A 17,794-nucleotide genomic window follows, 5' to 3' on the forward strand; every position below is an offset into this window, starting at 1 on the left:
GATCTCGTATTACGAGATTACAAGGTGACAAGACAATAGGAGTATAATGGAAGACAAGACAAGACTAGATACCATGACTAGACAAGAACTAGAACTGGAACTTGAAGTTACTTACTTAAAGGTTTGAACTCCTTGAGCTCCCAAAATTGGCATTGGCAAGACTGAGGAGCTCTATGGTGAGCCCCTCCTTTTATAGGTGTTGAAGGGTAGCTAAAGATATTTTAGAATGTTCCATGATGACATCATCAATGATGCACGCGATAACATGGCAAGGATAGGTTCGCATGGTTGGCTTGAAAGTAAAGGGGATCCTTGCAAAAAGAAGGTAAAGATGGTACCTGATGAAGTGCCGACAAGTGAGCAATTACAGGCTCAATTGACAAAGTATCGTAGCTTGTTGAAAATTCCCGAAGTACGTCAATTGATTGACAACTTAAGGGCGAGGGAAGAAGCTACTTATGAAGGACCGAATCCTCCAAAAGATGGTAATATTGGAAGAAACACCATTGCATCAATTGATGGTCAAGGTGCAAAGCATCCAATTGTTGAGAAGCTTCCTAGAAGGAAGGACTCTCGGGTCAAGAAGAGTAAAAAGACCTCACCTCGAGTGAGGCAAATAAGGATCGAGTCATCTCCCTTAGCAATCAGCTACTCCCCTGATTACTCAAGTTCCTTCTCCTCCTCATCAACTTCTAGTTCCTACTCTCTTGGTTCTAAGTCTCGTACAATCCGCAAATGGACAAAGAGGAACCATAAGAGGAGTAAGCTTAAGAAGACTAAGACTTTCAAGTCCAGGGATAAGGACATAAAGTTTGACTCTTACTCCAGTAAGAGAGATGTTGTTAAGGCGTTAGGCTTTGTCAGGCAATTTGAAGTTGCTTTTTCTAATGGTAATTTCTCGGAAAAGTCCAAGCTAAGGCATGTAGGCATGCACTTGAAAGACACCGCTAGCAATTGGTGGTTGACTCTCATTTTGGAGGAAAGGAAACCTACGACTTGGGAAAAGTTCAAGAAGAAGTTTTATGCTTAGTTCTTGCCTCCTGATTTTGAGAATGATGTCAAAAAGGAGTGGAATTGGCTAGGCCAGAAAGAGCATGAGAAGGTCACTAGTTATGTGGACAAGTTTTGGTCTACTCTTCTGAGGTTACTCCTTTCATGGAGATCAACAATGAAGAGAAGAAAAGGAAGTTTGAAGCTGGTCTACTTCCTCATTTACACAGAACCATGAAGGTGTATCCACATGAAACCTTATCTCGCATGATGGAGTCTGCCATCATAGCTGAAAGTTTGCATACACCTAGTACATCTCAAAAGTTGGAGATGAGTTCTTACAGAGCTAGACAATAGCAGCTCTATGATCAACCAAGAAACAGGACTAATCCAAGAAGACCTACCTTTATCCATGACCAATATTCAAAGCCAGAGAGTAACAAAAAGAAACGCAAGTATCTCTCACCCTCTGAGATACAAAAGTACAAAGAGGAAGGAATGTGCTTTCTTTGTGGTGAGTTAGGACACACAAACCCTGATTTTCTTCACAAAAGGAAGAAAGCAAATGCGGTTAAAGATCCTCCTCCGCCATCCTCAAATTCTATTCCGGATGTGCAAGCTAATACTCATTCAAATGAGAAGAAAAGACAACTCTTAAAGGGTTGGGGGACCCTCAACAATCAATGAGTTTTGATACTCTTTGATCCAGGTTCCACAGATAATTTTGTATCAACAGATATTGTTGAAAGGCTATAAATTCCACAGGATCGATAAGGAACACCAATTGGATCAGGTTCGGCATTTGAAGGACTTACAACCAATTCTACTCCTATCCAAGGAAAATTGAATCTTAGAATTGGGGATTACCACGACCAAGAATCTTTCCTACTTGCACCCATTGGTAACTGTGATGTTATCTTAGGCATGCCTTGGCATTACAAGATTAGACTTCTTCTCCATTTTGTTAAGACCCTTGCATTTCAATTCAACGGTCGAAACATAGTATGCATTGTTGATGCTAGAGATTGGCCTGTGCCAATGGTTAGTCATGTTAGCATTCCTAAAGAAATAAAGAAAGCTATTTCTACGTACATGATTTTTGTGAGAGAGTCAAAAGAAGCTAATGATTCAAGGGCACTTGATGCCTCTAATGAACACACAATACCAACTAATGCTTCTAAGTTTCGGACTTTAAAAGAACCCCTCTCTTTAATTGATCCAGCCAGATATGATTTTGTTAAACAATATGAAGATTATTTTAGTGATTCACTCCCAGAAGAGTTACCTCCTAAGCACCCGGAAGATCACACAATCGATCTTATCCCAGGCAGTTCACCACCTAACCAACCGCCTTACCGAGTAAGTGCAACTCAGCAAGAGAAGATCCTAAAACAAGTAAACGAACTGTTGGAAAAAGGGTTAGTTCAACCTAGCTCTTCTCCATACTGCTCTCCAGTCTTACTTGTTCAAAAGAAGACGGTTCTTTCTGTATGTGCATAAACTACAAATCTTTGAACAAGATCATAATAAAGCATCGTTTTTCTATCCCAAGGATAGATAATATCTTGGATAAGTTACAAGGGACTAGTATCTTTAGTCGCATTGATCTCAAGAGCGTCTATCACCAAATACGGATAGCACTTGAAGATGTTCATAAGACAACTTTTCGTACAACATTTGGACTATATGAGTTTCTAATCATGCCATTTGGTTTGACTAATGCATCCGCCACATTCAATCAAATGATGGAGAGAATTTTCAGAACTCACTCAAAGTTCAAAGGTGTCTTTTTTTATGATATTTTAATATTTTCACGGTCTGAAGAAGAGCATAGAAAACATCTATCTACTGTTTTTTAAGAGCTTCGCAAGCATAGACTACAAGTCAATGCTAAGAAGAGTAAATTATTTCTTTCGAAAATTCATTACTTGGGCCATATTGTTTCTCACAATTTGGTGAAAATGGATCCTGAGAATATTCGAGCCATTATTGAATGGCCTACACCTACTTCTGTAAATGAAGTTAGAAGTTTCTTGGGCCTATGTTCATACTACAAGAGGTTCATGCGAGATTTTGTGTATGTTGTATCTTCTCTATATGACCTTACTAAGAAGCAAATGCCTTTTCACTAGAGACCAAGGCAACTACAAGCCTTTGAAAGAATTAAGTTTCTTGTGACTCAAGAACCAGTTGTCATAGTTCTGGATCTTCAAAAACCTTTTGAAGTTCACTGCGATGCTTTTGGGGATTGCATTGGAGTTATGCTTAACCAAGAGCATCATGCAGTAGCATTTAAGAGCCGACGCCTCAAGGATCATAAGCTACATGCTCCAATATATGAGAAAGAGCTTATGGAAATGGTACATGCTCTTCAAGTATGAAAACACTACTTACTTAGTGCAGATTTTGTTATTAAAACAGATCACCAAAGTCTAAGATGCTTCCTTACTCAGAAGAAGCTCTCAGAGAAACAGATGCGCTGGGCAAATTTCTTATCTATGTTTCATTTTCAAATCCTTCATACATCTGGAACTAAGAATATGAAAGCAGGTACTTTATCTTAGCGACCTCCAGTGAATGCAATTACAATTGTTTACCATAACGAGTTTATGGATTTACCCAAAATGTATGCAACTGATTCCGACTTCTCAACCATATGGGATCAACTTAACTCAGGTCAATCAATTACACCCTACTCAATTTGAGATGGTTATTTGAATCATCATCAAGCAATTTGTATAGCATTACCATTGTGACACAAGGTAATGGATGAAGTACATGCATCTCCATATGCTTGGCATAGAGGTATTCTAGCCACTACTCAAGCATTGGAAAGATATTTCTTTTGGCCCACTCTTAGAGCTGACATTGAAAGATATGTCTGCGAGTGCAAGATATGCCAAAAAGTAAAGTATGATGGGCATAAACCACCTGGTCTACTAAAGCCATTACATATTTCCAATGAGCCTTGGAAAAGTATAGCCATGGACTTTATCATGGAGCTTCCTCACACACAAGCAGGCAACGATGCAATCTGAACTATCATTGATAGATTCAATAAGCAAGCTCACTTTATACCAGGGTGAAAGACAATCAAAGCCCATCATATGGCTAAGCTATTCATTGCTCATATTTTCAAACATCATGGCATGCCTAAGTCCATTATAAGTGATCAAGATCCCTGCATGACCAGTATCTTTTCGCAAGCTCTCTTCGAGAACCTCGGGACAAAGTTAAAGTTTTCATCCTCTTATCATCCTCAAACGGATGGGCAGAGTAAAAGTGCTAATTCTACTATTCTGGACCTTTTGAAATCCTATGTCTCTAATAATCAAAGAGAATGGAAAAAGTATTTGCCTTTAGTAGAGTTTGCATACAATAATACGGTACACTCTAGTACTGGTAAAGGATAAGATCTTTGCAGCAGATGAGTTTGTTAGAGACATTGATACAGCTTTCACTCGAGCAAAAGCTGTTATCCAAATAACTCCACAAGGGGGGGGACTGGCCCATCTTCCAATCCCTAGTGTGTTGCCAATTTCTCTACCTCTCTCTCTCTCTCTCTCTCTCTCTCTCTCTCTCTCTACATCTTTCTTTTCTCTCATCTATTCTCCCTCTGTGCCAACATAATATTTGCCATATATATTTTAAGTATATAAGAAAGTCGAGCGTGTATCTTGGATCTTATAACAAGTACCATTTAATTGGCACATAATTCAATCTTTCATTCAAAGACCAAGCATATTAATGTTCATTATCACTTCATCAAAGAGATGATTGAGAACAAGCAGATAGAGCTTGTCAAAATCTCAACGGACGAGAATCCTAAAGATCTGCTCACTAAAAGTCTCCCAATGGAACATATGTCTTCCTTAGGAAGATGATGGGTGTTGGATGAGATGACATCTATTTATCATTCTATTTGTACTTATAAGTACATATTGTACTTTCTCACTTTTTCTTATTTTCTCCACACTACAGCACATTCACCTTTAAGTGGGAGATTGTACTTTATCACTTTTTCTTATTTTCTCCACACTACAGCACATTGTACTTATAAGTACACATTGTACTTTGTCACTTTTTCTTATTTTCTCCACACTACAGCACATTCACCTTTAAGTGGGAGGTTGTCATGTACCTTTGAAGTAACATCCCCCTCCTCTCATACATATGACTCCATATGCTTTTTACATTTCTTCATTTCCCCTTAGAGGCCCTCCATTACATAACTATTCAACATGTCTTTCTTCATTGTTTCCAATTGTCTTTTACACATGGTTGTCAAGAACAAAAGTACCTAGGCTATGGTACAACAAAATATCGCACTAAACGATACCTTAATTTTCTAAGGTACGATACGAAAAAAATACATTACTCTCCTAAAAGCTACTTAAAACCTAATTTTTTGCACCAAAAAAGCTAAAAAAGTTGTTTAAATCTCAAATAATATAATCCCATGAGAAAATCATATCAATATAAGAAGCATTTAACCCATCCCAAAGTACATATTGCAACAAAAAAGAAGTATGCATTAAGTTGGTACATTATGATACTAATATCTATCATATAGTACCTTTAGTATGGATATAGTCTGAACCCTTTTGTACATGGTATTAGTGGAACTATGCTTTTGCATTCCATGAGTTCTTCTCTTCTCTCAACTCAGAAATTATCACATTCCTTTCGTGCACGCCCTTCTCTACATCATTTTTCCATGACATAAATTGTGTACAGAACCATCCTTCTATTTCTTTCTTGTATTTTGAGAGCATTTGTGTCATATCAACCTGCATGATGCCTAACATTTTGTCCACACATTTCCTTGTTTGCTTTTGAACAATATATAGTCTTTGTCCTGCTTTCCGCAAATCTCACACAATACACTTGTGCGACTCTGCACATTCAAGTTGGCTATGTATTCAAAATGGCTCTGCATCCTATTGTAATTTCCATCCCCCCTGCCCATTTGTGAGGAGTCTTGAGATGACCCTACCATACAAACACCTATTTCCTACCACTAGCCCATCCTCATCATGTACCTTCCCATACTACAGTATATAAATCGCATCCCTAACCATTTTCCAGGTGAAGAAAGACCATTGTCTTGGCCTACAAGCTCACAAGGGCTGCATAGGTGGTTGTCTTGGGAGATCATACAACTGTCTCCCATAGTCAAGCCAAGCATCTGGTAATGTAATCTATATGGGGGGCTATCTCTTGTGAAACACCTTCCATGTACTCTTGCTATCCCATCCCAAAAATAGCTGATATATCTATGCCTCCGCTTTTGCCAAGTAGTCTCGTTTCTTCTTCCACACAAGGCATTTGAAGAGCATCCTTGCTTGACAATGTGTCCAAGTGCCTAGCTCCACTTCTCCTTGTAAGCAAGCCCAAGTCATACCAACTATTTTGGGGAGCAATAGAGGATGTGGGTCTACATCGGGGCAAGGTGTGTGGGAATGCATACATAGCTGATCTGTGTATGACCTCTGTGAAGTTCCTTGTAATGGCTGTGTCAATTCTTGATCAGAAATATTCCTGTTCCATGGTTCGATGTTTACATTTAATTGGACTCTGCATCATCCATCCCCATAGTTAATTGTAATCATACACTGTCTGCAAACGACAAACCACATGCAGTCACAGACCAAATCAGGCACGCTTGCAATCACTGTTTGATCCACCACTGCTTCACTATTGCATTCAGTGTTTAATGCTGCATTCAGTACTGAGTTTATTGTTGGAGAAATCTTTTTGGGGTGTAATCAGAGCTCACAACAGAATGTGACAACTGACTGACTAGATGTGACGCACTTGATGTCTCGACTGGATGTGGTGCACTACATGTGTGAAATGGACGATGAATGTGAGGGCTGACACCTGGTGTGACACATGACTAGATGATCAAGACATTCCTACAATGCTCTCCATGGCTCTGATGTGACTCTCTCTCTCTGGAATGCTCTGATGTGACTGTCTAATGTCACTGGCATGCTCCTGATGCTTTGACATGATTCTCTCTCTCTCTGGAATGCTCGCAATGCTCAGACGTGACTGGAATTAGCTCATGATGCTCTAACGTAACCTGCAAAAGCCGTGTCTGAAAGTCTACAATGTAACAGTGACCAATGGATCACATCTGAAACTCTGAACGCATCAGTGACCAATTAATCATACCTGAAACTCTGAATGCAGCAGTAAGGCACTGGATACTGCCATGAGAGTAATGCAGTGATGTATATCTGTCATTGGATGCTTTGAGACGAATTGTGATCTTGGTATTAACACAGTTCTGAATACACTTAATGCACACAACATACTGGAAAAGTGAACACAACTGTGAGAGGGAGAGAGAATTCATAGCTATAAAAATGCAAAACAAAAAGAACCCATATTGTGGAGCATGAATGATTTCATTAAAATCATTACCTGGCTTAATAAGGACTCCGTAGTTTCTGGTCCAAGTTTACCAAGTTCCAAATACCTTCCAGTTTGTTGATTTCTGTAGTCCTTCAAAGTATATGACCGAAATTGCCTCTGCATGTACATAGAGATTGTAAGCATCTACAAAACAATCCCTCTTTGAAAAAGTATGTGTGCGCGTGCATGTATGTGTGTGTGTGTGTGTGTATGAGTGTGTATGCATAGCATTATTCCGATACAAGCTACTGAATATGATTTGGCCAGACCAAGAACTTTTAAATCAGAGTAGGAAACAACATCAAGGGGGTGAAAATTAAGTTTGCCGCCCAACCATGTGGCTGCTGAATAACGTCCCAACTACACCCACCTGTCTGTGGCTAAGGCTCTAACAAACAGCTGACCTTTATCTAAAGCATCGATGCCCTAGACCATGAACCCAAGCATAGTTATACCAAGAATTTTGACTTATGGCATCACTCATAGAGGTTGCAGGTTTCAATTCCAATAAATGAGCTCCCTCTTTGCAACATCTTTGAAGACCATTCTGTTGATTACTGTCCAATAGGCGTATCTCTAATAAGCCTCATAGGGATGGAGATGGTTACTTGGCAAGCTTACTTGTCATTGATATGGTATCTGTGTGGTCATTGAAGCTAACATGAGATTTAAAGATAGTCCAATGGAATGTGTTTTCTATATTTGGTTTGGGGCACCAATTCTCTCTCATGAGGTTAGAAGCTCTAGAAGGCTTGACTCTAGAAAGGTTCACATTTTATACAAACATCATGCCTATGATATGTGGATATGGTATCTGTGTGGTCATTGAAGCTAAGATGAGATTTAAAGATAGTCCAATGGAATGTGTTTTCTATATTTGGTTTGGGGCACCAATTCTCTCTCATGAGGTTAGAGGCTCTAGAAGGCTTGACTCTAGAAAGGCTCACATTTTATACAAACATCGTGCCTATGATATGTGGAGGTACAGTGGGGTTTGCAAAAGATAACATAGAGTGCACAACCACAATTGAAACACAGAGAACTCAAACACAAAACACATGAAAGAAGATAATTAAATGAATGAAAATAAATAAATCATGAATGAAAGTGTACAAAATGCTCAAGGGCAGCCTTGTCCAACAGTCGATGCTCTCATGGGAATGGGCTGAGAGAGAAGTCAAAGTGTGAGGTTCACCAAAGATAGATCCTGAGTAAAGTGACTACCAATCGAAGTTGAATCTGATGCAAGAGTGGGCAAGCAACAAAAACGCAACCTGTAGGAGTGAAGTTACAACACGATGATCCACCATGAGCAAGATGATAACAATTGAGCCTGATGTGGATCAAAATGCAGCTGTCCTCCGACTGCATATTAATAGGGCCCAAGCAAGAGAGCAAAACATGTGTTGTCTAATGTTGAGGAGGCTGCCCATCAGATGTAGAATGTAACCAGCAGCCAAGCTCCTGCTTTAACAACAAAATGTAGAGACAGACTGGTCCTAGTGTTGTGAAACTGATAATGTCAGCAAGTTGGGGCAAAATGCAGGACGTAGGAGCTGCCAGGCTGAAGGGCAGCAATTGGAGATGACCATGGCAGCAGGCTGGTGACAGCAACAACAACTGAAACAAAATGCAGCCTATCAGGATGAAAGCGACAGCTGAGGATGGCCACTGCAAGAGTTGGAGGTGATGACATCAGCAAACTAAAGTGAAACGCAGACTAGAGGTGCCTAATAGATGGAGGGTGCCAGCTGAAGATCACCACGGTAGCATGCTGCATGAGGTAGACTAATGAGGGTAGGGGATGAATTGGAGGTTGACTGGGATGCAAAGTGATCTACCACACACTCTATTTATAAATGAGAAACCAGCCAAAAAGTGAGAAGTGTGCTTATGGAACACTGAAACTCACTGAGTGCATTTGAGTTTTGGGGTTGTTTAATGAGCCAATGAGAGCTTAATGCGCATTACACATTTCTTAACCTAATATCCCATCTCAAGCCTAGATCTGGAACCAGAAAAGGACTGCAAGCATAGCCACCCATGTGTACCTTGAGTGATCCCACCCCAAAGCAACCAACGTATCAAATAATGGATACGTGCCTACTGCCCAAGAGCCTACCAAGGCTACAGAGGTGATGCTTATCTAACCTCAAGAGTCCAAAAAGCCCCAAAGAGGCCAAGGTATTGAGCAAAGGGTGCTCGTGAGGAGCTGCCCAATGGCCTATCAAGACCTGCAAAGGCAATGTTAAACCACTTTGAACTGTCTTCTTTTTTTTTAATGTAACAATGCCCATGGGCAGAAAGAGGGATGGTTGGCTCACAAATCCCAAAACAAAGAGTATATACCAGGTCACCTACAAGGATGCCACTAATGAAGGAATGGTGAAGAAAGATATTGAGGTATGAGTATGACAAAATCATAGGTGGAGATTGTTGAAGATCCTATGTGAGCAAGGTGCTCATGGGTGCTCTGCCTAGAGAGATGCAAAGGGTAATGCTACTGATGAGAACGCACATAGAGCAAGGTGCCACTTGGACAATGTCCCTTGTAGGGGAAATTATTCATTTGCCCAATTGCCCTTTTACAAAGATGAACATGATCGTGCAATGCAAAGAGTAAGTACTCTGGAAAAGAGGCCTATGTTGAAGACAAAGCTAAAACCTAAAGGTACCAAATGAATGGTAGAAATTGCCTCTCAACCATGGATGTTGATACTAAAGGCGACGAAGGAGTTAATATCAAACTTCATGTTCTACCAAGAACCAAGATGAAATGTAGTTTGGTAATAAAGGTAGACCTAACACCCCTCAATTGGATAAGCCAAAGGAGAATCAACCATCTCGTACACAAGACATGCCCATATTCCATCTCGAGAGAGGGCTGTTGAGAAACCCTTCACCCACAGTTTGGGTTTCTTGTGTTTCTACGTTTTGCATTTAGGGTTTGCAGCCCCAAAAAGGGGTGCCACCCTAGACTGACTGTGCCTATTTATAGGCCACACTCTCATTCATTCCTTACAATTGATTCATTCAATCCATCACCGCTTCTTTCTTGCCTCTCCACTACGCTCACACCCCTTCAGGAGGACATTGTAGTCCATGGTTCCTACCTATCTTCATCTACTTCCTTGTGCTACGGCACCCTTGTTCCCTTGTATCACATTCACTCCATGATTCAGGTCTTCATCATTCCATTCATCAGAATTTATTCTCTCTTCTCTTCTCTTCTCCATGTTTGTCGAGTTCACTCCGTGTTCCTCCCCGCAAACCCTAGCTGGTACGTCATCTTTTGACATGGTATCAAAGTTGGATCTGCTCAAAGAGTAGCAAAGATCCTCCACTCCAGTGACAACAAAGAACGGGGGCGGGTTCGGCATCCACTTCTCTTCTTCTTCCGCTGCATCAAATTCTCGTTTTTGCAGGTTTCAGATGTTTTCAGCTCGCTTCCCACACCCCCTTCGAGGAGGACATCGCAGTCTCAGCTGTCCCTTGCTGTCATCTACAGTCTAGCGCCTATTTCCAACCTTCCATCCGCAGTTTGCAACTGTTTACAGCAGAGCGACTGCTGCTGATCACTCTCGATTCAAAAAACAATCTCATTTTTGCAGATTTCAAGTATTTCAGCTTGTTGCCCACACTTCGGACGCAGAGGACATTGCAGTCCAAGCTGGTCATTGCTGTCTACAACAGTCTGACGTCTATTTTCAGCCTATCACACACTGTTCGGAGCTAATTTTAGCATGTTGATTGCTACTACTTGTTTTTTCCTGCTTTTTAGTCTTTCTCTCTCCTGCACTGTCGTCTGCATCAGATCCAGCCTTCCTTGGCTGCATTTGCTGGTGCCCACAAAGATCGTCCTCATCAAAGTAGACAAAGACTGGTGGCGGGTTTGACATGAACATTTGATTTCTCTATCATTTCCCCTGTGCATTCGGAGATATCCTTTTTCTCCCTCCCACCCTCCCTTATCTTGTTTACCACACCAGTATCATGGCCTCTCCCCCGACAAATTGCCCTTCTACTGGGTGCTCCTATTGCAACACGAACGGTCATCCCACCGAAGACTGTTGACATCGACCTTTGCTCCCCACCCCTCCCGAGTATTTGCGTCTTCCACAAGGTGTTCCTTGTGCCACCTCTCCTTTCTAGGCCACAGAGATCGTTCTACATCGGCTATCACAATATTATGCTCAAGGCAATAAGCCGCATCCGATGCGCACTAAGTCCTTTCGACCACACGGAGGCTCTAAGCCCTTACGAGACAATAAGCCCTCCTAGAGACCACCCCACAACGCAGAGGTTTCCCCCACCTCATTTCAAGGACAGTGGCTTCCCCAACCCACATCTCCTCCACAGTCCAGTCTCCTGAGAACCCGCGACTGTTCCTCACCCTTAGCTCATCCTAAGCCTCCTTCTTCCCCACCCTCTTCCACTCAAGTTCAAGAGGCTACTTCTAGGTGCTTTCCGCCTTCTTCTTCCGAGCCCTAAATACCTTCTTCGGCACGACCGTCGACACTTCCTTTGTCATCACATGCTTCACACTCCATGAGCCCAAAGTGGTTGGATTCCCTTTCTCTCTCAGATTGGAATTCAGAGGGGGAATTTCTTACTTCGCCCTCAAAGGGGGCTTCCAGTTCTTCTTTGGCTTTAGAGCAGGCTCCTACTTCTACTCCTTCCGATTCAAAGAGGGACACTATGTGCCATGAAGTTCTTCACATACCACCACCTTTCACTTTCGAGGAGTGGCTCTCCTTTGAGAAGTTATTTCCTCTATTCATACCCAAGTTCTAGCAGATCTACCTAGATTGTGGCCCTTCGGTCTTTAGCAACGACTTGGTGGCTAGGCCTTCGTATTCCTTCCAGCATGGAGTCATGGAGCTACTAGCTTCTCTCCTGAGGTTGAGTTTCGAGTTCTATAGCTCATCCAGTCTCCTAACTATCTTCAAAGGTCTCCTTTCAAGTGGTATTCTCAGATTACAGGGTGGATCTTCTTTGTCCCTTGGTCAACATGAAGCCAACTCCCGAGATCGAGTACGGCCATATCCTTATGAATCTCGACACCACACAAAGTCCGACATTCCTCCTATGCATTGCATGTTTTCATCATCTTTATACTAGGGCGCTTGGGCAAGTGAACAATTTCTCCACAAGGGACACTGTCCAAGTGGCACCGCACAAGTATGGTGTATAGCGACCAATGCATGGTGTGCAAAGCCAAATGTATTCAGATATGGCTGAAAATATGCATAGTCCGATGTATAGCAGCATTGGTTTGATTTTCGAGGCACAAAGTGGCATGTTTGGTAATGCATTTGCATCCTAAATGCTTATGGAGCTCAAAGAATGAGTGTTGTCATGCAAATGGTTAATTTGGGCTTGGTCATGATGTAAATACAACAAACGCACCCTTTTTGCAGCAGCCAATGTATAACAACTTGACTCCCAAAGAGGAAGCAAAAGACTATAACAAGGGTGGAAAAGGAGTAAAGTTTGAATCCTTCAGTGGTGCACAAGATAGGCTGAAAGCCTTAACTTTCATTCAACAGTTTGATACTGTCTATTCAAGAGAAAACTTCACCAAACCTCTAAGATTCGAAAGGCAACCACTTTCTTGAAGGGAAATGCATTGCAATGGTAGTCCACACTCTTAATGCAAGGTAGGGCACCATCAACATTGGTACAATTCAAGAAAATGTTACAATAAGAAGTTTTGGGATGCATTACTGCCTGTCACTTCATATCATCTAGTACCCCTTCATGAGCAAGTGAAAAAGTATATATGTGGGCTGCCCAAAGGAATCTAGGATTTTTGCATAAAATCCACTATATCTAGCATATCTCATCTCATAGAGGCTGCTGCTACAGCTAATGCATTGCTGTGTGGGAAGGATGCAGGTTTCCAAGGGAATGGGAAGAAGCCGAATAAAAATATGTCTAAGGCTAAGAAAAGGCACACATCTGAAAATCAGCCTAAAAAGAGGCCAAAACAGCAAAGAAAGGGTTGGAAATCATCAGCATGGCATAGAGAATTGATGGTTGCAAATGAATGTTTATTTGTGAACAAGAGGGTCACATTGCAAAGGACTATTCCAATAGACAACAAGCTAGAAAATCAGAAAATCAAGGAGATTCTAAGGGAAAAAATCCCAAAACATCAATGGGATTGGTGCCCGATGTTGTTATAGTGATCAGCCCAATGATGATGTGACTAAGTTATGCAAAGCATGGTCCAAAATCAAATATCAGCATACATTGATATTCTTTGATAATGACATACAAGCCAACTTCATCTATGTACGCATGGCAACCCATCTAGGCATCAAAGAGGATGAGATGGGATCCATGGGAAAAGTTGGGATAGTATACAAGGGCCATGCAAAGCTTGTCACACCACTCCTCGAAAAGCTTTGGTTGTACATTCAGGGATATGCGGACAGCGAAGGTTCTTTATTGCTCAACTTTAGGATTGTGATGTTTTGCTCGATATGCCACGATACCACCATATGCATGCAGTGATGGATTTATATGCCAAAGTGATCACTACTCAACATAAGGTCTGATATGAAGTGGAAAGGGAAAATTGTCCCTGTTGTATCTGTCACTTCTATTTCTAAAGTAATGAAAAATCAACTTTCAACGTACTTGGTTTTTACTAAGAATAAGATTGATAATAAAAATATTATGAACATTTCAAAGTTAGAGAGAGATCACATTTCATTTCTAAAAATGTATGATAATTGCTACTCTCAGTCACTTCCAAGACAGCTACCGCTTGAAAGACCTAAAGATGATGGCATAGATCTTATCCCTTGAAGTAGCCCACCTAATAAGCCACCCTACAGAGTCGCAACAGCCCAACAAGAGGAGATTATGAGTCAAATGAATAAGTTGTTAGAAGAAGCGCTCCTATATGGCTTGCCTAATACTTGATTGGATGTCGTTTAGTTTTTTATTTTTAATGATACAAGTAAGCCCAACTCATCTCTTTTTTGTTCCCAATGCTTTTGGTATAGAGAAAGGATGGTTCATGGCGTATGTGCATTAACTATCATGCTTTGAACAAAATCCTGATCAAAAACCAATTTTCGATCCCTCAGATCAATGATGCAATGGATAGATTGCAAGGGACAGCCATTTTCAGCCATATAGATTTGAAAAGTTGATATTATCAAATACATTTTCAATCAGATGATAGGCCACATTTTCAAGCCACAAAAAGGATTTGTGGACACTTTCTTTTATGTCATGATTGTCTATTGAAAGAATGAGCCATAGCATAGAAAGCATTTAAACATTAGTTGCCTAGCCAATTTAATTATTGGGCAACCGGATTATTTTTCTGGGCACCGAAATAATTATTAGATTAATTTTCAATATTTAAAGACTGAAAATTAATATTTAATAGATTGGATAACATTGAAAATTGAATTAGAAGGCTACCACTTGGCAAAACTTCTCCATGTAAGTGGGAAGAAAAGTTTTTAGGGATTCACAGATCAGTCCTACAACATGTGGCAATAGTTTGGAGCCCTCCAAGAGCAGATGACAACAGCCCAAGGTCCTTCTAGTGCAAATGATAGCATATAGAATGGGGCAGTAGTCTATTTGTTGGTTCTAAGCTGTAGGTAACAGCTTCCATGGTTGTTTGACATGACAACAGTAGTAAATGATTGGTTTTCTTTAGTTCTTCGCAAAGAAAGTCTGAATTTTATCTCTCCTCGACATTCTCTCTCATCTCCCAACCTTGCTCCGAAGATTACAGCATTGAGATCACTAGAGGCTAAGAAATTTCAAATTTCTTTGTTATAAACCCTAATCTGCAACAAAAATTAGGGTTTCGCAGCAACCTCAAGAAGTGTGTCAAAAATTCGAAGCTCCAAGACTTGGATTTAACAGGGCTAAAGCTGTTTTCAATCAAATTCAAGTGGAGGGACCAACAAATCAATAAATTTGGGGCATTTTCCATCTCCATCAGAGCAGGTAAAGGCCAATTGATTGCGCGAAATCAAATTGAAGACTTGTTGGTCATTTTAGACAGCAAGGGGAGCTGGAATACCAAAAGGGATTGAGAAAATCCCATTGTACTTCAACTTTTTCTTCTTAAGTTAAAGAAATACCATAGCAGCAAAAGAAATGCCTTTCTTTGAGTTTCTTAAAGTAACAAACACTTCTAATAGTTTAAAAACGTGGATTTTTTTCTTTGATCCAAAAACATGGGTTTTTTTATAAAAACTATTTGAGTAATGTTAAACATAATCATGATGATAAGTAATGACTCGTGAGGACTCCAGATTTTGGATGAGAAACTACGTTTATAGAATTTTGTTTAGTTATTGGACTCTACTAATCTAGTATCTAGATTCTAAAAGTCTTGAGAGTTGATTATTATATGGCTTTAGTCTCTTTTACAAGTTATTCATGATATATCATGATTCATTCTAAATTTTGACATTTTGTCAATTTGTTTTGGAATGAGAATCATGATGTTACAACTTAACTTAATCCATATTGTACATGAGCTATTTACATGTTTATTTTAATTTTCTTTTGTGTAATATGTATGAATCATTATGTTTAAGGTTTGAACCATAGTATAGCTTATCTAAAGACTAACTTTGATATAAGTCAATAATTGATTATGGATATGTAACGTATTATTCTCAATTGACTCTCATGTATTATCACTCAAGTTTGATTGGCCTAAGAGAGAGTTTCATAGAGGTTTAAAACCTCTTTCCCTAGTTAAAACTATTTAAAATTCCCTATATAAAAAAACCCACGTTTCTTATTTTACCCCCTCTTAAAAGAAACTTACGAAACATGTTTCTAACGTTTTGTTTCTGAATGTTTCTGACATTTCTGGCTATTATGAGAAATACCGAAATTGGCGCCAATTTTGGTACCAACACAATGTCCATTGTCCAAGATTGTGAGTTAATTTGCATTTCTCAGTTTTGTAATAAATATTGCTATTATAACTAAGTTGTAATTAGGAAATTACCACTCATCCAAGGAAGGAAGGCTGATTTCATGGTTCCATAGCCGAGATACCATCAAATCATTTGCATTGGCGGGCCCGTGGCACTTGATTGCAGCTTGGGACTATTGCATTAGTGCTGAAATTGCTCTCAACAGTGAATTATAGCAAGCATGTCTTCACATGGTCATACAGGACCAAGTGGAGAGAATGCATCACTCCTTGGTCAGTCACGTGGTGAAGGGGAAAATGCAATGATCGATGTTGGGCATGATTGCCAACATGGACAGCAAGCTGAAAATGTGGGAAATGACCCAAATGTTGACACTTCAATGCATAAAGAGATTGATGACAAACAAGGGGCTGAAGAATTCGATGATAGCTTCAAGGATCGACTACATACAGCAACAAATCTTTTTGCTGAATTGGCAAAGGATCCCCAATTTTCTCAATTCATGAATACCCCAAGGAAGGACAACAAAGGCAAAGAGAATAAGACACCTTCGGGACAACCACAAGAACCAAAGGAAATACCTAAGTCTTCTTTGGAAGAGCCCAAAATGCCAAATGAGCACAAACTTAGTAGTGCCAATCCATGGGAACATGGGCCGCAAGCTAATTATGCACATGAAGGATACTTTGATGGTGGTACCATTTTTCATGCTATGGTTGGACAAGCTCTGCATATGGGAATGTATGGCTCAAATCCCTATGGTATACACCACCAACCAATGCAAGGCTCACAACACCCAATGTCTCTGAGTAATGCAAGTAGAATGCCTAAACCCATGTATAATAGCATAGGCATGATGCCTGGGGAACAAAATGGGTCATATGGATATGTATCTACATCTCCAAGGACTTTTGGAGCACAAGGATTTGGTGCTGGTCATATAAGAGCATCTGATAGTGCTGGTTATCATGTAAATACAGTAAATGTACCCTTTTTGCAGCAGCCTATTTATGATAACTTGACTCCCATAGATCCGCCAAATGACTATGATGAAGGTGGGAAAAGTGTGAAGTTTGAGTCTTTCAGTGGTGCACAAGATAGGATGAAAGTACTTGTTTTTATTCAGCAGTTTGATGCAACCTACTTTGGAGGCAACTTCACACACGCATCTAAGATACGAAAGGTAGCCACATTTTTTAAGGGAAATGCATTGCAATATTGGTCTACGCTTCTTATTCAAGGGAAGTAACCTACCATTTGGGTCCAGTTCAAGAAAATGTTTGCTTCAAATTGGTTGCTAAGTAGTAAACATTATGACAGCTTGGAATCAGTTGAATTTCACAGATTGCAAGAACTTAGATCAGTATAATAAGAAGCTTTGGGATGCATTGCTACCAGTTACTTATCGCGCAATACCCCTCCATGAGCAGGTGGAGAAGTATATTTGT

At 40.3% G+C, this 17,794-nt stretch overlaps 1 protein-coding gene across 7 annotated transcripts in view; it reads right to left on the bottom strand.

Annotated features, from left to right (window-relative positions):
• LOC148025309 (uncharacterized) overlaps positions 1–17,794 on the bottom strand; it is a 140,134-nt gene that overhangs the window by 52,726 nt on the left and 69,614 nt on the right. For all 7 annotated transcript variants that reach the window (XM_087692341.1, XM_087692344.1, XM_087692338.1 and 4 more), the window contains exon 6: positions 7,423–7,530. In XM_087692341.1, the coding sequence (XP_087548467.1) occupies positions 7,423–7,530 (108 nt within the window). The remainder of the gene's footprint in view (positions 1–7,422; positions 7,531–17,794) is intronic.

This window comes from Lygodium microphyllum, chromosome 14 (genome assembly GCF_053477565.2).
Source record: "Lygodium microphyllum isolate KBCC chromosome 14, Lygodium_microphyllum_v1.1.10, whole genome shotgun sequence".
Classification (NCBI taxonomy): domain Eukaryota; kingdom Viridiplantae; phylum Streptophyta; class Polypodiopsida; order Schizaeales; family Lygodiaceae; genus Lygodium; species Lygodium microphyllum.